Below are 24,563 nucleotides of genomic sequence, written 5' to 3' on the forward strand. Positions count from 1 at the left end.
ATTGTCCGCCGTTACCAGTGAGCCAAGGTAGACAAATTCATCGACTACCTCAAACTCATCGCCGTCGATCAATATACTACTGCCCAAGCGGTGTCGTTCGGCCTCGGTTCCGCTGGCCAGCATGTACTTTGTTTTAGACGTATTTACCTTTAACCCAATCTTTTCTGCTTTCTTTTCTGCACAGATAAAGAACAGATAAATAACAATGAGCAACTTTGACAATGAAGTTCCCGATTCATAGACTTGATACAGACTGTTAGCATTATGTTTACCACAATGAGTCCTGTGGAAAAACAGCGCCACTGGCATTCTATATACAGTCGATATTTGTATAACGCGGGTAATTCGGACCGCGTTATATGAAGCGCGTTATACAAGTACACGTAGCATATGGAAATTGAGTTAATTGGGGCTATACCCGAATTTTACGAAATTTTGAATCAACACGACCATGGTTCCTTTGGGAAAGATGTCAAGTATATATTTTTCCATCTTACAGGTGCTTGGTGAGACAGAAAAAATCCCCTCTTGGTCTTCCAGAGTTTCCGGAACATCCGCTAAATTTTCATTTCTGTGAAATCTTCTCATAGCTTCAAAATTCTTTTTAAAATCCCTATGGCTTATTATTTGGCGTAATATAACCAAAGTAAACAATCCGTGCTATTGAGAAGCCATCCGGATCCGGACCAAATCCGCAACATCCGTAAAAGTGGTCATCAAGCGAAAATTGTTCTTTGAGTTCGGAATTATGTTCATTCAACCTCGAATTGAACAATGTGAAATAGGAATATAAATTCAGCGGTTTGTGACTCAACCTGGCCACTATAAAATGCATCGAAAGATCCGACATTAAATGATTAAAATTGATGATCAAGGGCATCGAACTGTTTATCGCGTTGACGAAGGCAACAAAGTTTTCGTAGCTTGTTCGCTCTTACAAGAAGCTCCATTCTGAATTGTCCAGGAAAAGGTGAAAACAATAGCAATAATACTTTTCTCTCACTTTTTCTCAGGCAAAACCCATAAAAATATTAGATCCCTTCAACGCGGATTACGGAATGGCCATGGCTAACCACGATGGATAGATTTCTGTTAAAATTTTTCCAAAAGAGCGCAATACCTGGTAAAGAGCTTATACAAAAGTTGATATATTTGCTATTAGATTTGTAAGTATAGTAAATGTTACCGGTAGTTCAGTTTACTATACCACATCTATCAAATTACACTAGCGAAATTGGTGATTTCAACAAACTTGCGAAATAACCTCGTTTATTTGTCAGCGAACATTTGCAGTATTTGCATCATTTCTGTTTCTGAATCCGAAATGTTTTATTTCAAAACTATTTCAAATTGTAGCGCAGACTTCAACATGAATTTTCACTTATTGTGCAAAGTGCCTAATACCTAGACGGCAAATCCTAATTTTCCAGTGAACGTTTTAGCGGCCGTGTCGAGTCGTGAGCGGCCTATTTAGTTGAGGATTGCTGATATTCCATTTCATTTTGAACTGTTACAAATTAAAAACATTTGCATTTCCAGTGACCAATTTTAGGTAAGGTTTGAATTTTCTCCCGGTGAACCATCCAATGGCCAAATTGAGTCACAAATAGTCGAAATATACTTCTAGTAGACTAGCCTATAGTCAAATTACCCTCAAAATATCCACGATATATTCTGAATTTTCCGGAGGAGCACCTTACGGCTTCCTAAGGTCACTTATTTATTACTTTTTTTTTTACCAATTACCCGACCTTAGTTACTTCAAAAATATTTTACCAATTTTAACCAACTTTACCAATACGAAAATTTCAACGGATATTCCGGAACCTCCAGCAGGCCAACCCGTAACTTTGTGGTTTCCGTATATCACTTAGAAAGTCAACTGTTATATGCTCTACAACTTCTTAAAAGACACCATGGTCGTATCTGTTCAAAATCGCTCAAAATTCGAATTTAGCCCCAATTAACTCAATATCCATATGCTACGTGTATTTGTTATACGCGGAAAACCGCGTTAAAGAAATATCGTGGTACCCGCGCTATAGAAATCCGCGTTCTACAAATCCGCGTTCTACAAATCCGCGTTATACAAATCTCTACTGTATATTGATTCTACTGGGTAATTCCGATCAGCTCCTAATTCCGATCACTCAAATAAAGTAGTCGATTTTTAGAAGATGGAATCAAAAACCATAGTTTATGGGAATCCTCATGATCAAAGCTTGCCAATCTATACCTATAAAAATGGATTTCTGTCTGTCTGTCTGTTCGTCCGTCCGTCCGTCCATCCATCCGTCCGTCCGTCCGTCCATCCGTCCGTCCATCCGTCCGTCCGTCCGTCCATCCGTCCGTCCGTCCGTCCATCCGTCCGTCCGTCCGTCCATCCGTCCGTCCGTCCGTCCGTCCATCCGTCCGTCCGTCCGTCCGTCCATCCGTCCGTCCGTCCATCCGTCCGTCCGTCCGTCCGTCCATCCGTCCGTCCATCCGTCCGTCCATCCGTCCGTCCGTCCATCCGTCCGTCCGTCCATCCGTCCGTCAGTCCGTCCGTCCATCCGTCTGTCCGTCCGTATGTTCGTATGTTCCTTATCGAAAACTACTGAACCGATCGAAGTGAAAATTTGCATGTAAGGCTTTTTGGTGCCAGGGAAGGTTCTTATTATGGTTAGAGATCCCTCCCCCCACTAAGAGGGGGGGGCTCCCATACAAATGAAACACAAATTTCTGCATAACTCGACAACTAATCAAGCAAATGTAACAAAATTTTACATGTGGGTGTTTTTGGAGACAAGAATTTTTTCTATGGTGAATTGAGACCCCTCCCCACTTTATGAGGTGGGGCTCCTATACAAATGAAAAACAAATTTCCTTATAACTTGAAAACTAATTAATCAAATGGAACCATATTTGGCATGTGGGTGGTTTTGGAGGCATGGATTTTTTCCATGATGAATTAGGACCCCTTACTTTCTTAGGAGGGGGGCTCCGAAACAAATGAAATACAAATTTCCAAACCAAATTTAGCATGTTGGTGTTTTTGGAGACAAGAGTGTTTTCTATGGTGAATTGAAACCTCTCCCCGCTTTAGGAGGGGGTGCTCCCATACAATTGAAATACAAATTTCCTCATGACTCGAGAGCTAATTAATCAAATGGAACCATATTTGGCATTTGGGTGTTTTTAGAGGCATAAATTTTTTCAATGATGAATTAGGACCCCTCTCCCTTTTTAGGAGGGGGGCTCCGATACAAATGAAATACAAATTTCTTCATAACTCGAGAACTAATCAAGCAAATGGAACCAAATTTGGCATGTGGGGGTTTTGGAGGAAGGAATTTTTTTAATGATGGTTTGAGACCCCTCACCCCTGTGGAAGGGGGATAAGGACACTCATACAAATAAAACGGAAATTTTTGCGTAACTCAAAACCTAATTGAACTCGAGAAATTTTAGACTCTTTCATTAAACATTAATCAATAACAAGACCTCAAGACCACCAAAAACCAAGTGTTGCCGCCGACCTGCCGTCGGAAGCGCCGATCACTGCGGGGGGCAGCTCCCCGTAGAGATCACCTCTATCTAGGTTTATTTATTTTCCTAGATCTACTGACCTCTATTACTTTTATTCTATTCTATTACTCTAATTAATTATATGCATTTATAATTTCTCATATTTGTACAGATTCACTAGAACTAAAGGTACTGTATGTACAGACCACATGGGGGATGTACGCAATAAAACTTTAAAATGCGGAGTAAAACCCACGGTGGCTACAGAGAAATTACCCAGTGAAACATCCACATCTTCGGTAGTGAAGGTCAACTTAGCCGATGTCTCAAAACAACTACTTTACGACAAACCGAAAATAGACTACTCGTGTATACGTGGCAAAAATGTTTTAGTTGATCCAACAACAGAGCAGTCTGAAGCTTTGAAAAATAAGCTAAAAGAAAGAATTGCAGATAATCGTGGAGAGACTATTTATGAAATCGGGGTAGGAGAAGGTGAGTGTTTCCATTTTCAATAAGCAAAATAACACCAACATTGAAAAAGTCAGACTGTTACAGATACCTATATTTTGTTGGGCATAATACCGTAAACATACCTAATTCTGTGCATAGTTCCTAATTCTGTGAACCGCGTATTTTCGTTAATAATCACAGCATTCTCAAATGAATAACTCTATGTACACATATTTTCTAGATGTGTTAATGAAGATAAAAATTTGCGGGAATTTGAAAGTTTGGACTGAAATGTGAGGTGCGATAGACGCCATGTGCAGAATTAGGTGCGTTAACGGTACCTGAATTTTCATAACACTTTAAATCTTGTGTTTATCGTACATTTTAATAAACACCATACTCAGGGGTTAGACAAAATGATGAGAACAAGCTAAAATTTTACAAAATTCAAAAGGTCACAAACTCACAACTTCTACAAAACAAGACGTTTTGATGTAAGACTACGTCTTACGGCAAGGTTTGGGATAGGATGTCATTCCAAAAATTCTTTCTCGAAAAGAGGTTTCAAACGCTAATAGCTTAGCCCGATCCATTTTCAATATTCTTGCACCAATTGGAAAATCTTGAACGCGTTGACCCAAATGAAGAACACTATTGATTCTTAAGATTCTTAGGATTGTTGCACTAGCCCCGTAACTGACCTGTACTCTAGGATAGGATGTGAAGTCTGTCGATAAAGAAGGGTCAAGTCTTAGAAAAGACGTTTAAGCCCAAGGCTTTGCTTTTGATTCTTAAGGGGACATAAACGACTATAACTTTTAAAAATTTCATTATTTTTTCATTTCAGATTTTGATTCTGATTCTGTCTTTTCCGCTTATTTTGATACTAATTTTGTAATGATCCGGCACGGGAAGTGGCTTTGTAACTAGCATCTGAATTTCATGTAAGTTGCTGTACAGAAGTTTACATGATTTTACCCGTGGAAGAGACGTGTCGATTTTCTAGAGTGTTCTTTCTATCAAACAACACTTATTCGCCCTGCGTGGCAATTATTCAAACTAACCAAAAATAGATTCTTTCCTTTGTTAACTGCGTCAGTACAAACATCGTTCTTTAAATACAGTTTCTCGTTTTTGCCTTTCTATTATATAAATATATAGTATAAAGAAATAAGAATCACTCGAAAAACCGGAAATGGCAAGAAGATCCTGCGGGCCGAGTGTCAGATATCATTCGACTCAGTTTCGAAAACTGAACATTTTCTGTTTGTGTGTGTGTGTGTGTTATTTACGTGAGGAAACGCTCTATGCCAGGCACACTAATAATGTGTGTTTACATCGCGTGGCACAGTGTGGGACTCTAACTCACTAAAAACCTCACGGGCGCCTGATCTAAACCCCCCCTCCCCTCCCCCTGGAACTACCGTTAAGTATTACTTCGTGGGGAGGGTGGGTCTGTACACTGCTCCGTAGACCTGCCGACACGTGTACCGATCCGGATATGGCGGCTTCACAGCCACCCTCGCAGGATTTTTCCCGGATGCTTGATGATAATCCATGTTGTTAGACCTTCCACTTTTTCTGCTTCTGTCGAGACATGTACCGATCCAGAGATGGCGACCGTCATGACTTCCATCTCCTCACAGAGTTTCCGTCGAGTTCACCACTTCGCTTCCACTTCACCTATCGAGACGTGCACCGATCTAAGGATGGCGACCTACTGACCACCCACAGTATCTCTGCTTCATGCTTGCCTCTCCGCTTCCACAACGTCTGTCCAGGTGTCCTAATTAGCGTTGTTTATCCGCTGGTCGTCTTTCTATTTTTGTTGCAGCTGCACCATAATCTGTCCTATTACACTGTTGACTGCATTCCAAATACTCTTCTTCCGACACATTTCATTTACTACATTAATGTCATCCACGGTTAGAGGTGGCATCTCGCTTCTCACCGCGGCAAATCTTGGGCATTCGAAGACAACGTGCTCCGCTGTTTCTTCTATTTCTCCACATTCTGGACAAGCAGGTGTCGTTGCGTGTCCGAACCGGTGCAGGTACTGCCTGAAACAACTATGCCCCGACAGGAACTGCGTCAAGTAAAAGCTGACTTGCCCATGCTTCCTGTTTAACCAGGTCGATAGAAACGGTATGAGCCTATACGTCCATCTACCGTTCTCGGCCCTGACCCAATCTTGCTGCTATTTATCCAACGATTCATCTCTCACCAGTTGCCGAAATTATTTGATGTATCTTTGTATGTAGCGTTCGTTATCTTTCTCGAGGATGATGCAGATGGGAAGCATTCTGGCGATAACACATATTACCTCCATTAATATGGTTCTGTATGCACTGGATACTCTCACGGCCATGAGCTGGAAGATACTATTTAGCCTTACACGATTCCGCTTGATTCGCAGCGCTGCGATCCAGGATTGAGCTCCATATCGTAGTACTGACGATGATACGCTGTCCAGTAGTAGCCGTTTACTGCTAGTAGGCCCGTACCTATTCGGCATTATTCTGGTTAACGCGTTGCCCAAGCAGCACTTGCAACATCTTCCATGTTGCTATTTAGTCTTGTTTAAAATAAAACATGTAGCGCGTAATCAAAATTCTAATAATTGCCATAAACTTACGATTTGACGTCTTTGATAAATTAACAATGTTAGAATATTGCTTGACTATGAACAGCCATCAAATTTAAATGTTTAAAAAATGATACTTTTTGCTTCGTTCAAAACCCATACGGGGCATAATGGGCCACCATACGGGGCAATATGGGCACGTTAGTTAAACTTATCATTTTAGCCAGTTTTTACTGGAAAATAACATAAAAGATTATATCATATAGAAGAAAAGAGAAATGGTGACTATTTTGATTTCATTCAGCGGTTGTTTAATGATTGTTTCTATTTACCGATTTTTTTTCAGTTGAACAACATAGGCAACATGGCAGTTGAAGTGGCATAGATGAAAGACACAACTTTTGCTCTGTAAGCACTATTTTCGGGTTGATTGTGTCTTACAATTACGCAACATTATACTTGACTGTGTCATTTTTATGTTTATATTACTTTCCTGTATAGTTACTATATATATAGTTCGGCGGATAGAAAATCGGGAACCAAATAAACGTCAAAAGCGGAGCCAAAAGCTTTTCAAAATCCAAAATGCAGGAGTAATGTTAAAAAAACACACTTTATTTTCATAGAACTAGTCATTTTCAACACCCGCCAGTGATTATTTTTCGTAAAAACCTGCACATTTCACCATAATTTCAAATTTAATTTCATAAATCAGGGATGCCAATTCGCCTGGTTTTCTATCCGCCGAACTATATATATAGTAACTATACTTTCCAACCTTTATTGGTTATGTACAAATACATTGCCAGGCATGCTCATTATGCCCCTTACAGCTATGCTAATCAAAAATAATTATAATAATGCGATAAAACAAAAAAAAAATCTCAATTATACAAAGTAATTGTTCATATATGGTAATAGTAACCTTACATGGAGTGGAGAAGTCCATAGCACGCAACAAATGGCTATAGAGCTTATTTTGTGGGTTGCAATTCTTATAGTATTTTTACAATCCTGAATCGGCTCGAGCTTTTTCTCAATATCTCAGACATGTCAACGAATTTGGACGTGATTTTTGTTGAGATGCTTATTAAGAACATTATCAACAAGTTCATTAATCAAATTAGCGAAATTGATTGCCCAATATGCCCAAACGAACGATGGCCCATTTTGCCCCGTATGCTCATTATGCCCCTATTACCCCTATCTAGTAACATGAAACTTCATCGCAACATCGTGTTATTATAATGTCATTGCTAAACAATAATGTCACATGATGTTGCATCATGTTGATTACGGCATATTTTTAAATAAAATGTAACCAAACAAATACAATCAATGTAACATCATATTCCGCCATATTTAACGAATACTTAATCTGGCTGGATTAATTCTTTAAACTTGAAAATTAACAAATTAATAACTTTCACGAGGCGCATCAAATAATACAAAGCAAAATTATATTTTGCACGATAAATTTTGAATGGCATGAAGATTAGCTCATAACAGGCCCAAAAAACTAAAGTTTTGTTTTGCATTAAGGATATTAATGTAAACAATTTTCGTCTTGGAGACCAGAGAGGAAATTTGCTTCCCACTAAACATAATTCGCGATTACAAAGTTGCTCATAATTGTTTGGTTTTTGTCCGAGGAAAAATGAGAAGAAAGTATTTTTGTTTTTGTTTTCACGCAAGTTTTGACAACGCGACATATAGGATTTCGTGTGAGTGTGAACAGACTTCAAATCTCTTTTAGTATCGTAGTCGCAAGCTTTGATAACGCGACATAGGATTTCGTGTGAATGCGAACAGGCTTAAAATCTCTTTTAGCATCGTAGTCGCGAATACTTGCTTGTATGTAGATAACGCGCATTGGTTTTTGTGCGAGAAAAAAAAGAGAAGGAAGTATTTTTGTTTTTGTTTTCACGCAAGTTTTGACAACGCGGCATAGGATTTCGTGGGAGTGCGAACAGGCTTAAAATCTCCTAATATCGTAGTCGCGAATGGATAGATAATGCGCATTGATGTTTCATAAAACATATGTGTAACAATTGGTTGCATATAGGCACCACCTCTTGCGCTTTTTCAATCACATAACAGTTCGATAAAGGTAACTGATGCGAACTTTTACCATACTTGAATGTTTCAATTATAGTTGCGTAACCCTTCATACAACAAATGGTGCTGCTTGGGTGATAGTCTTCACTGCCTTCTCACAGGCGTAGTCGACATGACCTTTGAAGTCAAGCTTATCATCTATCATCACTCCAAGATGCTTAAGCATACGCGTTGTGGCAATTGCGTGCTCTCCGACAATGATTTCTGTCCGTTGTTCGGCTTTCAGGTATCTATCAGGTTAATTCGCAGTGTTTTGGGCTGGCAAATGAGTGAACATGTGCGAATATATCACCTCTGTTTTCTAACTCCTATCTCTACCTCCACGTGGTGCCGGCTGGGGTACGGCAGCCAAAGTTGCGCAACTGGTGGTGCGCAACCTTGGTTGTGGTACGCAGACAGAGAAGGTGGAACACTCGCCGTGTGGTTTCCGGCTACCTAATCTTGCAGTTCGGCGCCGGTTTTTCGGAGGGCATGGCTGCGGAGTCTGGGCACACCGAGGGAGAGTTATTGTCTCTGCTGAATTAGCAGAGAGAGAGAGAGAGAGAGAGCGACTCTCAATCGGTCTGTTTACACATTCTGCAGTTATGCCCTTTGACGGTTGGTGCCGAATTGTACGTTTAGGCAAAAATTGAGCCACGGGACCTGACCCTGCCGTGAGGGTCGGTAAATCAAGAGCCCCTAATTCAAGGTCTAACTGCGTGCCGATGACTGAATGGCTGGAGGGGTGAAAACATGCCAGTCGCGAACGGAGTGCCTTGGGCATCTTGCCCCTACTGTGCCATGCGGGGCTCTGGTACGGTCGATCTTTGTTGTCCCTTGCGTCTCGTGGGAACAACATTTATTTATTTATTTATTTATTGGTTCATATCCATCCGACCTGTTAGGTCTCCATGGAAGATTGGTTTGGGCGGGGAAAAGCTAAATAGAGACCATCCCCTTGTAGGCATAAAAACCCCGTCATCTTCTAACTATGTACAAATTCAAATTACAAATAACACATTACATTTCACATATCAAATAAACATTTTCATGGTCAAATAATAATAACAATAATAATTGAATATTAACTACATATAGCAAATTGCAGTCATTTATAAAATTCTACTATTAACTACCTTATTATAAAATGCTTTTGAGGATTCACCGAATTCAAACAAGTGTTCCACCAAGGAAAACGCACGGATACAGGCAGCGATAGGTTCGTTGAATCCAAATAAAGCACGGTGCGCCTGAGGTTGCAGTAATCCCGCGGAACGGAGAGAACGTTGAGGAGCACGAAAGCCAAGCATCGAAAGAATGTTCGGAGAATCGATATCTCCGTTGAGCACGTTAGCGACAAATACAGCCTGCTGGACTTTCCTGCGTCGTTCTAAGGTATCAAGACCGATGAGGCGACACCGATCAGGATACGACGGAAGGTTCACAGGATCACGCCAACGAAGATCACGTAGTGCTAAGCGAATGAATCTCTTCTGCACTCGTTCAACTCTCAGAGTCCAAGCGAGTTGATGAGGAGACCAAACCAGGCATGCATTTTCCAGTTGCGGTCTCACCAGAGAGCAATACAGGGCTTTCAAACAGTATGGATCCTTAAAATCCCGTCCGATTTTGGATATAAAACCGAGCTGCCGGGTTGCTTTGGAAATGACAGTCGAGCGATTAACGTTAAAACTGAGTTTAGGGTCAAGAACAACGCCCAGGTCGTTGACCTTATCAGCTCTCTTGAGTACATGACCATCAATGTTGTACTCGAACAATATTGGGCTGACAGTTCGGTGGAATGCCATGAGCTGACACTTTGCAGGGTGGCAACTGGATACGAAAAACCAAATTCCCTGATTTTTCCAGGTTTTTCCCGGTGTTTAATAAAATTCTAGGTTTCATATTGCGATATAATTTTAACTGAAAATGTGTTTCGATCATTGATATTTGAATTGTTTATCAATCTACGAGGTATTGAGAAAAATTTCCCCACCTACTCTATTTCCCTAGGCGAACTCTCCAATCACTTTCTCTTATTCTGCCGACCAGTAAATTACACTCCTCCCGTGAGTTTTTCATCTGTTCTTTTTTCCGCGGAAGTTTATTCGCAAACTCAGGCGCAAGCGGAGTTTTAGTGCCCATTGCGGCTAGCTCTCGAACCCGCCGTGGTGCTTTTCCTGTCAGCCACGCGGAAATGTTCGTATGTTTAATTTTCGTTCTTCAAGCCATAAGCCATGCAAAAAAGCAGTTTAATTGAGCTAATTTATTTCGCTTTACCACTGGTGGCGGTTCTACTTTCTGACCAACGCGGCTTATTTCACTTTGCATTTGGATTTGGACTTTGGATTGATCGGGATTCGTAACGTGGAAGGTAGGGTCGCTACTCCCGCATTTCGGTTACAATTTGTTACAACAGTATGGCAAGTTTATGTACTGCCGTGAGTCAGTGGAATTTCTCCAACATTTTTCTCGAAAACCGAATTTCGCTGCGGTGCCACTGGCATTTATTTCGATGTTCTGCGAATTGTGTAACATGCCGCAAAATGTCCGTCCTGAAACTTCAGTGTTATTCGATTCGACTTGACTAACGCCAAACGCAACGCGCAAAGTGAGTGCAAACTAAATTTGTTATATCACTTCACTTGCCTCGCAGAATAAGGCCCTTTGCAAAACACTGAGCTAATTCTCGATAACCCAATCTATCGCTTGTGTGCCGTACTTCTTTATCTATTTCTAAGTGTTCATGACTACTCAATGAATCGATCATTGGGGTTGTTTGAAAAATTCCCTGATTTTGTTAAAAATTCCCTGATTATTCCAGGTTTTTCCAGGTAATTTCAAATTCCCTGACAATTCCAGGTTTTCCAGGTTTTTCCAGGTAGTTGCCACCCTGTTTGCCGTGCTTACGATGAGCCGGTTCTTACGACACCAGTTAACGAAAATATCCAGCAGCTTTTGCAAATTACAGCAGTCTTCGATGGACCGAATGGCGAGATATAATTTTAAATCGTCCGCGTACATTATAATGTAAATTATAATTTACATCCATCGCCCAAAAGTAAGGTTACGTCGTTGAAGTACAACGAGAAGAGCAAATGGCCCATATTACTGCCCACAACATGAAAAACATGAGTTAAGCTGTACACGTAGCGTTCGATCGCTCAAGTAGGAACTTAACCATTCGACGAAATGTTCCGATGCACCGAGCCGGGAGAGTTTCCGTAAAAGTATTCGATGATCTATGCGGTCAAACGCAGCCTTCAGATCCGTGTAAACTACGTCGATTTGAGATTTCTGCTCCATATGCGAGATGTACGTCGACGTAAAATGCAAAAGATTAGTACAAACGGATCGTTCTGGCATAAATCCATGCTGATCGAAGGAAATGTAGCTTTTCGTATGAGCAAGAACAACAGCGCTTACAATTATTTCAAAAACATTACACGATGCGGAGAGGCTAGTTATGCCACGATAATTTCTTTATTTTGCCGGTCACCGCTTTTGAATACTGGGAACATGTAAGATTGCTTCCAAATCGCCGGAAATTTTCTTTGTTCGAAAGATTTGTTAAATATACGACATAACGGTTCTGCCAAAACATCTGCGCAGCGGCGGTAAACAATTGCTGGGATCCCATCTGGACCAGCAGAAAACGAGGATTTTAGTTTTTTTTGCGGCGAGTACAATCATATCCGTTGTGATTTCAAATGTGCTCAGATCAACCAAATTAAGCGGTACAGATTCTGAGGCAATCTCTGCTTCTAACTTTCAGCAAAAACTGAAGCGAAAAACTTTGCTAGTTCGCACGAGTCCAATGTCGATGTTGCCTCAACATCATCGAGGCAAACATTCGATGGAATAACACAATTCTTTTGCTTGGAATTAACAAAATTCCAAAATTGCTTCGGATTCCGGCGGATGTCAGTTTGCACACGCAACACATAGATTTTGTATAATCTGGCATTCTGTCGTCGAAAATCTGCACTTGTCCGTTTAAAATCGCGTCTAGTCTCGTCAGTTCGAAGGAGTCCTACCCAATATCCCTTATGGGTATTAGGCCAAGTGCGTTCTGGCCAACATAATTTGCTTCGCTTACAATTTGCTGTCTGATCTGTGTTGGAGATTGTTTGTGCATATACTCCGCTAGTCAAATAGTTAGAGTTGCAAATAAATCTTCAATATAAACGGGCAGAAAATTTGTATTTATGCGAAAAACTTTTTAATGGCTCTTCACCATCGCATTGGTTCAGAAGCCATATTTTCGCTAAGGGTACTTTCATTCGACGGATATTGGAAACCAGAACTTTGCTGTTTTCAGCAAAACTGGTATGACAAATCGTATGGTATGACGTCGTGATGCCCAGGGCATGCATATTGTTGCATAGGTCAATAAGTGCATGCCTCATCTCTAAGTTGACTACTCGAGATATTTGTGCAGTCACAGTAGAACTCGTCGTGGATGATGTCCATAGGCGCTATGTCTACTGTTTTGCATACTTACCACACGATGAACCGTCTCCCAGCGACGATTTCAGAAATGTGGTGAGATACTGCCAATCTAATGGGCTTCCGCTCATTGTAGGCAGTGATGCCAATGCGCATCACATCATTTGGGGCAGCTCGGATATCAATCTGAGAGGCTCTGATTTGATGGAATATTTGAGTAGTACCAACCTTGGAATACTCAACATTGGCAATTGTCCAACTTTCATACGAGCTGGTAGAGAGGAAGTGTTATAGATATAACACTCTGCTCTAACAGGATCAGTCATGAGTTGGCACAATGGCATGTTTCAAATGAGACACCAATATTTGATCATTGCTTTATATATCCTTGAACGCTGCAGCATTTCGCAATCCGAGATTTTTCGACCGGGAATTCTTTGAGGAGGAACTGGCGACGAAATTTCATGGATTCGAACCGACGATTGAGTCATCGATAGACTTGGATGTCGTTGTAGATGTCATAACATCTTCAATTGCGGAAGCTTTTAAAGTAGCTTGCCCGCTAAAAACAATTAAAACGATTAAAGGAACACCATGGTGGAACTCTCATCTCGCGCAACTAAAGAAACGATGCAGGAGAGCCTGGAATAGACGTCGGAGGCATGGCGTGGAGCTTTTCAAGCAGGACCGGAAAGCCTATGCAAAGGCTCTACTATCTTCAGCACGCACGAGCTGGCACAAGTTCTGCAGCAACGTTTCCAGTTTCGACGAGGCTTAGTCGACTTAATAAAATACTGTCAAAATCAGGTTAATTTCGAAATTCGAACGGCGAATATTGTTCGAATGACAATGAAATCCTGGAATGTCTCTTTTATAGTCACTTACCAGGTTGTGTGGAAGCTGAAGTTCGAAACGATCCAGAAATCGTTTTGGGTGGCTTAGACTCATGGGCTTTTGCTTGGAGACTTGTCACAACTGAAACGATTGAGTGGGCCGTGAACAGCTTCTCTCCATGCAAATCTCCTGGAACAGATGGAATATACCCTATTCTATTGCAGCAAGGATTCAAGTACTTCAAACACATTCTGAGAAGGATGTTTGTGTGTAGTATTGCTATTGGGTACATCCCAACTCAATGGCGTGAAATAACCATTAAGTTTATTCCTAAAGGTGGACGCACGACATACGAGCAAGCAAAAAATTTTAGACGAATCAGTCTAAGGTCTTTCTTGCTTAAATCACTTGAGCGGATTGTTGATCATCACATCCGCGAAACAAGCTTAGTAGAAGTTCCTCTCCATTCAGCACAACATGCTAATCAAAGTGGCAAGTCTAACCACTTTATTACATGATGTGGTGAATAAAATTGAGGTTGCTTTTTCACAAAAGGAATCTTTCTTGCTTAGGAACTTTTTTGGATATTGAAGGCGCGTTTGATAACGTATCTTTCGCTTCCATTTTGGAGGCTGCTCGTTATCATAATGTGCCTTCAATAATCATAAAGTGGATAGCACAAATGCTTAGTAATCGGGTGCTTTTTCATCCTTACGGCAAGCAAGCATTTGGAAGCAAAGTGTTTCCAAGTGGATGTTCTCTCGCCTCTTTTATGGAACCTTGTGGCGGATGGCCTACTGAGGAAACTCAATGGTCTAGGCTATCCGTCATATGGTTTTGCGGATGACTATCATCCTAGTAGTTGGAAAGTGCATAAGCACATTATTTGACTTAATGCAGCAGGCACTACGCGTCGTGGAAACGTGGTGCCGAGAAACTGCACTTTCGGTTAATCCGAGCAAAACATCTATCGTCCTATTTTCAAGACGTAGAAATACCAATGGAGCTCGCGCTCTGCGCTTTTACGATTCGAATGTTGGTGTTGTGAACGTACTTCACGTGGGGTTGATTCTCAACTCCAAACTTGACTGGTCCACAAATATTAATTTCCGAATTTAAAAAGCGTGCATGGCCTTTGGGCAATGTAGACGAGCAATTGGCAACTCTCGGGAGCTTAAACCCAAATACATACACTGGTTGTACACGGTCGTTGTCAGACCAATACTGGCGTATGGTTGTCTTGTATGGTGGCAGAGAGGGGAGCTTGTGACTGTCCAGACTAAGCTAAACCGTCTTCAAAGGATGTGTTTGATGGCAATGTCTGGTGCATTTACTACAACTCCTACTGCCGCCCTAGAAGCTATTTTCAATATTAAATCTCTACGCTTCCACCTGAAACAAGAGGCACTAATCGACTACACGCGATTGGCCTTTGGCAGTATGTGGACAGTTCCACTGGTCGTACTCGATTGTGGTCGCAAATCGTTGCTGAGGACAAGTTTTCCCTTGCTCCTAGCGATGTAACGCTCAAGTGTACTTTTCCGTATAGGACTTTCTCAAGTGACTTTCCTCCTAGAGAGGAGTGGATGTCAGGCTACATGGAAAGGAAAATTTCCGACTATGTGGTCTGTTATACCGATGGTTCCTGTTTACTGCCGTGAGCTGGAATTGGAGGAATCCTATTCGTTCTTTGGAGGAATCCTAAAATCTTTGCAATTATGTGCGGAGCTCAGTTTGCACTTCAGAAAGAACTGATAGGCAAGATTATCTACTTCTGTTCTGATAGTCAAGCCGCTATAAAAGCCCTTTGTGCGGTTAATTCTAAATCTAAAACAGTCATCGCTTGCCACACTCAATTAAAAGAACTAAGCATTCTAAATGCCGTTCATCTGGTTTGGGTTCCTGGCCATTCTGGTATAACCGGAAATGAATGGGCTGATGAACTAGCAAGATTTGGAGCAGAAAAGTCGGTTTTCGGACCGGAACCTGCTTTACCAATTGCGGCATGTTGGATAAGACATCTGAACATGAACGTTATTGGAAAAATCTTAAAACTTGTCGTCAAACGAAAAGTTTCATTGTTAAGCCTTGTGAGAAGGTTGCGAAATTTCTTTTGCAACACTCAAAGGTAAATTGCAGTATTTTTGTCAGATCACTGACTGGTCATTGCAGACAAAATTATCATATAGCTACGATTCAGCGAGCTGAATCATTTCATTGTAATTTATGTGAATCCGACTACGGTACACCATATCACGTAATTTGCAACTGTCCTGCAGTAGCACAATTGCGTCATAGGATCCTTGGATCCTTCTTTAATGAATCGGATTTTAGGAAACTAAAATTACGAGACATTTTGATATTTCTTACCGAAAGCGGTATCGAGCTATAGGCTCTTATTTATCATGAGTATACCCCCCAGGGGGTATACTATTGATAAGTTAACTACCAATGATTGCAGTATCCCCTCGGGGATACAAAAATCGCTCGGTATGTATGTGTTTGTGTTTGTCCAAAATCCTCATCCACCCCTTCCTATTCCTCCTGTTTTCCTTCCCGTCCTCATCAGGTAAATGATGACACGGGCAAGGCACAAATCTTCCACATGATTGTGAGGAACGTGCTGCTTGAGCCAAAGATGCTGATACCTGATACCTGAAGGTGCGCTCCCAAGTGTGAACTGGGAGTGCGCCGTAAATACTAAAGATAGAGCAATACTTAGTTCAGCAATCTTATGGATAACAATTTACTCTAGAAATGCCCAATATACAGAGGTTGGGAAACTCGCAAAATAAATATATACGCCGAGCATCGGCAAACGGTTTTTATCATGATAAAACATCAATGCGAGTAGTTCAATTCGCCCATAACAATGAGTCACATACATTCACGCTTCATAGTATCGCTGAATATACGAATATCGTGTGCAACGCAAAAATGCGAATTAACACTTTCTGCTGCTTGTAAAGCCACTAACACTACTTTAAACTATTTACTTTTCGTGGTAATATTAACCCTCTAGTTCCCAACCTTGCCAATTGGCGGGCTTCAGGTAAATCGTTATAAATCTACTACGCTTATTCGTTTTGTGATATCCACCCATACCTTCTCATTATAGTCTAATCTAACTATTCGAGTGGTTTGTTTGTTTTATTACGTTAATTTGAAACAGATATTACGTGCGAAATTTGAAAAATGCCAGAAAACTGAGAAAAAAATTATTTTGCTCTGCAGAGTGAAATTCAAATTGTTGTAAAATGCTTATTTCTTGAAATAAATGAACAAAAAAATTATTGGTGAGTAGCTGATAAGTTGTACTTCATGGTAAAAAAGGAAATTTGCGATAAAAAGTTTAAGAACTGGTCGATTTTTATCAAGGAACTGACCCCGCCAATTGGCGGGGTTGGGCATTAACGTGAACTTTTTTTTGGTAATTTGACAACGTGTTGTTTCCGTTGTATTTATTGATTTTTTCGAGTTTAAGCTAAAAATTATTGTTATAGGCCTTGTTAGCTTCTTTTATATGCCTTGAAAAATACACAAACACGCAGTGGCATTAATATGGAAGAGGAATTTATATGATGTATCACCTAATTTTCGGGGCGCCTTTTTGACGAGCTGAAATATAGCGCTTTACAGCTATACAACAAAACATTTTTGCATTTTATGGTATTTGAAAACCATAACCCTATAACCAAGAAACAGATTTCATGAAACCCGGCGAATTTTGCTGCTTAACGACAAAATCTAACGATAAGTAAGACAATTATTAATATTTTTTTGAAACGATGATTCTACAATTGATGAAGGGACGGTAAGGGAAAGTAATAAAGAAGGATTTTTTGGGAATGGAGAGGAAAGAGTGGAAAAGATGGGGGGGGGGTAATAGGTAGCTACGCTTAACAAGTTGTCGTTGTGACTCTTATCTTTTCTCCAATGCTAGAAGGCAAATCTTTCCGGCGTCCCCGCGCGTTCTATATCCGCTAAATTGAACACACTCAATGTTCAATATTCAATTTTTTAACGAATTCTGATGTTCACAATGAGATTCTGTTCCTGGATAAAATTCAAAGCTGATGCGTGCATTATCGGCGAGGCAGGCGAATAGTGTATGTTCAAGAGGGATGTTCATCTATTCAAATGATTACGTTTTCGCGAATTCTCCAACCACTGCCCATATATAATATTTTCGAATTTTGATTGGCTGAGGTGTTACAGTTAAAAAAGCAAAATAAGTTCGCTGAGTGGAGGACAAGCCTGGAGATGCGAGATTAACGTATAGTGATGGGATATTAGCCTGGATATCAAACGAATGAAGTCTCGACCCATATCCAACCCCTTGAACCTCGCTTTCGTCGATACCTTAGGAGTAATGGAATGTATCTACCGTCCCAGTTCTCCTTTATTCCATAAGGATTGCCAGCTGATGAGCGCTCCCTGGCGCAAAATGCTAAAATAATTCATTATAGGCGATTGGTCTACAATAAGTTGCGCCTTCGATTACGCCCACCTTAGCTAATAAGTCAGCCCTTTCATTGCCCGGAATGGAACAGTGAGAAGGGACTCATGCTAAGGTAACCTGGTATTTTTTCCCGGACAAAGCTCTTGTAACTCTCATATTTTCCCCAAGAAATACGGTAAGTGCTTCGCAGGTTTCATTGAACGAAGAACTTAGACTATCTGTAAAGAGCGTGGTGAATTGCTGCCATTTGTGCCACATACACAGAAGCAGAAGCATCGAGTTTGTAAGAAGCTGTAATATTTTCATGGAAGACACCGAAGCCAGTGGACTCATTATGTTTAGATCCATCAGTAAAAAACATTGTATCAGAATTAACGCTTACGACCTTATTGAAGAAAATCTTAGGGATCTCAAGTGCATAAATTTGATCCGGGATAGCAATTATATCTTCTTTCATGGTGATATCGAAGAATGTAGCAGAATCAAAAGTATCTTCCGACGCGACACAAAAGGTAGTGTATGAAGAAGGGCTGATATCTAGAGCCATGTAATCGAAATATAAAATCATGAATCTAGTTTGAAATTGAAGTTCGACAAGCCTCTCGAAATTACAAATCATTAATGAGTTCATAACCTCACATCGAATGAGCAGACGGCCGGACAGTTCTCAAAAACGGCGTTTCAACGGAAGAACACCAGCCAGCACTTTGAGACTCATCGTATGTGTCGATTGCATGCATCCTCCTAAGGCAATACGCAAACAACAATACTGTATTCTCTATAGCTTAATAATGTGCGTGTTCGCGACGGAGCGGAAATAGGAACAACCGCATTCGAGAACCGACAGTATCGTTTGTTAACTGCGTCAAATAACTTTTAATTTCTTTTTAAGAGCTTCTGAAATAACAGACAATATTTTTGTACTTGAGCTTTAATAATGTTATCTCCATGTAATAAAATATGAGTATGCATATAACGTATTCTAATGTATATTTAGAACAATCTGTACCACGGAATGCTAACAAAGATACTGCATATCATTCCATGAAGTCAGCATTATCATTAAAATAAACGATCAAATGCAAACTTATTTACGACACTGTAATTCAGTCACAATTGACACAAACTCGTATGTCGGATGAGAATGCAGCACTCGTTCGCTAATTGCACGAATGAGGCGATGCGATTAGCGAATTTCGTTTTTTAATTGCACGATAGTTGCCAATATTTATTGTAAAACGTGATGCGTTATCACTGTAAAGAACTCTTCACATGCATTCACACGTACGCTAAATTTTGGGAAGAACATCTAAATTTTTACAAACGAACTAAAAGTTTAATGAATATGTGTTCAATTAGTCAAAGTTTAGCCAAATTTGCATGAATTTGTTTGTAATGTATCTACGCAATGCAGAGATAGAGAGTTTGCATTCGGCAACGCTGCATTTTTGTTTATAGCAACCACCTGGAAAACCACGTGTAGTTTGACAGATAACTGTTTTTTAGTTGCACGATCGTGCAACTAGCGAACGTGCAATTAAAAGACGGTGCAGTTAGAGGACGTGCAATTAGCGCACGAGTGCTGTAAATCAAATCCGTACATACATGTTCAATGCATCAGATAAGATCGCATTGCTTACATGTACGATGGCTCACGCTATGTCTGAAGGCACTTATTATTTAACTTATATGCACCTCAGATTTTTCTTCACAGGCTGTTAGTTTTGTTCAAAACAATTAATTTAGAGCAGGTCTTAAAATATTCTATCGTGGGTTTTTTAAAAAATTCAATTTTCAAGGTTATTTAGGGGTCATTCCCTCTCAAGTGGTCATATCCGTTGTAGTTGACAACATCCGATTTCAACCAAATTTGGTACAATTGCTCATTCCGACCCCACCTTCGTTTTCCCAAAGTTTTGTACGGATTGATCGATCCCCCTTGCAGTGACGCTTTTCCATTTTTCTCAGATTTTCGAAAATACTCATTTTTCACTGCATGTCACTGCAAGGGGGATTGTTCAATCCATAAAAAACTTTGAGAAATTAAATGTGGGGTCGGAATAGGCAATTATACCAAATTTGGTTGAAATCGGAGATGGTCGATTACAACGGATATGATCTCTTGAGAGGGGATGACCCCTAAATAATCTTGAAAATTGAATTTTTCAAAAAACCCAAGATAGAATATTTTAAGACCTACTCTAAATTAATTGTTTTGATTAATACTAACATCCTGTGAAGAAAAATTTGAGGTGCATGTAAGTTAACTAATAAGTACCTTCGGACATAGCGTGTGACTTCGTTGAAGATGTGCAAAAATATCATTGAGGTACTGATGTACCAGTAGCTTAACGGTAATGAACAAATACTGCGGTACGGGTGCTTCTTGGTTCTAAACCAGGTGAGTACAGCTTGTTTTAAATGATATAGACAAAAAAGATAAATATTGTGACAGGTCGGTCGGTAATATCTGGAAGCTTATGGAAAAAAGCTTTCAGCAAAGCCTTTTTATTTTTTTGTCTCATTAACTTTCAGGGCGAATAAGTGGCTATAAATAGCCTGCTCTGTATGCAATTTTTGACACTTGCCATTTACCACATGGGGGAAAGGCGAAGGGTAGAGTAGAAATATAATCGTAACTGTGTCGAAATGCAATCCAGTTAATCGGCTCAGTCGCATAAACTGTTTTGTTTTGTCGGTATTTCAATTATTCTGAAGAACTAAATCATGTATACCGCCTCCACTTTTGCATGTATATGCCGTTTCTGCGCATGATATATGATTTGATAGACCTTATATGCTGACGTTTATCTCATTTAGAATTAAGTTATACAGACCAAAATGTTTGCTGGGTAGAGAAAAGACTCCCTCAAAGTTTTCAGATTACGTGGTCGGGATTGCAACTAGTTCTCTACAGGAGCCTGCAACTTTTTGCGAAGGGTTCGAGCCACCGGAAAGGGACATGTGGATCCATGCCATGGATGATGAAATGAACTCACACGTAAATAACGGGACAGGCGAGCTTACACAAATGCTATCTAACCGGAAGATAATCGGGAGCCTTTGGGTTTTCAAAATGAAAGAAAACGAAGCTGGTGACGTAGTCAAATTCAAAGCGAGATTGGTACCGTGAATTCGGGTGAAATTGATCACTTTTTCGATTATTTTAAATATCTTTGAAAAGAAACATATTTAAAAAGACGATTCAATTTTAAAATAAGTACCGTAGTGCTGGCTACACGACAGTATCATGTACATCTTATATAAATAGTTTTATTTTAGATAAAACTTAATGTAATCGTGAAATTGAAAAATCACAAACAACGGGTGAGATTGATCACGTGGAATTCTAGACGATTGCTATCAAACCATCTGCTCTAACAGCAATACGCTAGCGTGCAGTATAAAATCTGGCCGTCTGGCGTAATCGAGATAGGTAACACAACATCCTGCATGTAGGCAACAATGTCGCGTATAGCAACTAGCACAAAAATCAGACAGTCAGCTCTACATTAGCATGGTTATGTGTCTGCTAAATGAATATGAACGATTAAAAAGATATTAAGCAAGTTTTAGCATCGCAATCGCGTTTTTTTTGTTTAAACATAGCTGTATATATGAGTAAATGTACGATTTGCGTATACAATCGTCACCTATCTAGTGAAACAAATAATTTAATTCTCCTCATATACGGGAGCTTCACTGTCTCTTTGAATGTGTAGTTGCATTTCGCTGTGTAAGCACAAACCGATCTCTTGCACTCTCATGCAACTGCCATATGGAGCGTTTATAAAATTTATGCGATACATTGTCTGTCTTTTGTACTCTTTTATACATCTCCATTCTGCTTCACAAAAGCTCCATTTCGCACCCATAGCGATTTAGAAATCTATGTTGTCTCAGTTCATGATGTTATCAATCGTTTTATTTTGTAAAAGGTCAAATTAAACCATTTCTATCGCATTATTTTACTCTTGGAAACTATCAAACAGAGGTGGGCACCGCTAATCAGCTAACCGCTAACCTTTTAGCCAGCGAGTAGTGCGTTCGCTAGGTTTTAAATGTGTTAGCGCTTTCATTAGCTTCCGATAAGTTAAAGTGCCACTAAACAAACTGTTATGTCCCCGTAATCAAATGCTACTTGGTACAGAGACAAAACATGTAGTTTTATTTAATTAATTCGATTTTTATAACAAGCGAAAATATAAACGTGGGGTTTTTGGTTTTATCGTAATATCGAATGACAACTCTGCTCACGGTATGTACACAGAAGGTGTCCATACCAAAGTATGTTGACTAATGGTACACTGTTAATTTCTGTAGCAGTTTATTGAAGTTTGGACGTGCTGCTATAGCATCTCCCTCCTTAAGACATCACGTAGTGATTGAAGCGAGCCGGCAAGCGAACTTCTCGTCCTCTGGAAGTATACGTAGCTGTTGACGTTGGAATGCGACTTCTCGTTGGTGCTGCACTTGCCACTGACGGTCGATCCGGACCAGGATCTGGGTTCAGCTGTTCTTGTGCACGCTCATCTACTGCTTCTGGTGATGGTTCAGTCGGTTGTTGTTTTATACCGACCTCTTCTAGCAAAACGCTCAGCGGTAAGTGTTTGTTGAGCAACTCCGCTTCCGTATTTGCACTGTCGTATCGTGGACGAATCTGGTTGACATGACTTCGGATTAAACCGGATCGTTTACCACAGAGCCAAACATTGTAGTTAACGGATCCAATTCTTTCGATGACGTTACCCGGTTCCCAGTACCAGTCGTTTCGCTTATGCACCTGCACGTAGACCAAATCGCCGTTGCTAAACTGTCGTTGCTGGCTGTTGACATTCACAGTTTCCGCAATTTGTGTTGGTCGAAGCAAATCCAGCGTTGTTCGCATCCGTCTACCCAACATCAACTCACTAGGTGATTTCTGATCGGTAGTTCTGCTAGGTGTGGAACGGTATGTTGCAAGGAAAACTTCAAGTGTCTCCTGCAGGGGTTCTCCCTTGTTGATCTTCTTCATCGCCCGCTTCATTGAATCTACGAAACGTTCTGCCTGCCCATTTGATTGAGGGTGGTAGGGCGCAGTAAAGATGTGAGTTATTCCGTTAATGTTGCAGAAAGACTCGAACTCCTCGCTAGCGAATTGCGATCCATTGTCTGAGACAATGGTGCAAGGTAGTCCAAGACGTGAAAAAGTACAACGGAGGAACTGGATCGTTGCTTTTGCCGTAGTTGTAACCGTAGGATAGATTTCTGGCCATCGAGAGAACGCATCAACGATGATCAGAAAATACAGACCGTCGATTGGCCCCGCATAATCGATGTGTATACGCTGCCAAGGTCCTGCTGGAGTTGGCCATGCCTCCGGTGGTGCGTGTGGTGGAGACTTAGCAACTGCTGCACAATCCTTACACTGCTTGACGAAATCTTCTATATGCTTGTCGATGCCAGGCCAGTACACGTAGCTGCGCGCGATGGCTTTCATACGAACTATGCCTGGATGCCCCCAGTGTAGCCGTTCTGCGATTCGCTTCCTGTATAGTGATGGTACCACAACTCGCTGACCGAAAAGAACACAGCCTTGAACAAGGGATAGGCTGTCCTTCCGGTTGAAAAACGCCTTCACTTCGGGATCATTGATTTCGTTTACATTTGTCGGCCATTCCGATGTGAGATAATGAGTTACCTGCTTCAGCACCTTATCGCTACAAGTTGCTTTAGCTATCATCTTCGACGTTACTGGAATTGAACCGATAGAATCGTCCAACACCGCTGACATATCATCCTCAAGCATAGCCGAAGCAATGATATATTCTTCTTCCGGTTTAGCTGTCGAACTAATAAGCCGTGATAGAACATCTGCATACCCGAACTTCGTTGTATTGATGTACTCCAACTTGAAGTCATAACACAAAAGCGTTAGTGCCCAACGTTGCAACCGACTCGAAGTATGTGTTGGTATTCCCTTCTGCAAACTGAAAATGCGGAGGAGAGGCTGGTGATCTGTTTCCAGCACAAACTGCCGTCCTAGTAACATTCGGTGAAACTTGGTTACCGCGTACACAAGTGCCAATGCCTCTTTATCGATCTGCCCATAGCCTTGCTCGGCTTTGGTCAATGAACGCGAAGCATGTTGTATCAGTGCCATTTCAGTGCCATCTGGGAACCGATGTCTTATGGTGG

The 24,563-nt window shown here is 40.7% G+C and overlaps 1 protein-coding gene across 1 annotated transcript in view; it reads left to right on the forward strand.

The window, feature by feature from the left end:
- Positions 1-24,563, forward strand: part of LOC128738563 (GTP-binding protein 1) — a 94,827-nt gene that overhangs the window by 14,391 nt on the left and 55,873 nt on the right. Inside the window, exon 2 of the mRNA XM_053833800.1 lies at positions 3,680-4,002. Coding sequence (XP_053689775.1) covers positions 3,717-4,002 — 286 coding nt within the window. The 5' untranslated portion in view covers positions 3,680-3,716. The remainder of the gene's footprint in view (positions 1-3,679; positions 4,003-24,563) is intronic.

Source organism: Sabethes cyaneus, chromosome 2 (assembly GCF_943734655.1).
Source record: "Sabethes cyaneus chromosome 2, idSabCyanKW18_F2, whole genome shotgun sequence".
NCBI lineage: Eukaryota > Metazoa > Arthropoda > Insecta > Diptera > Culicidae > Sabethes > Sabethes cyaneus.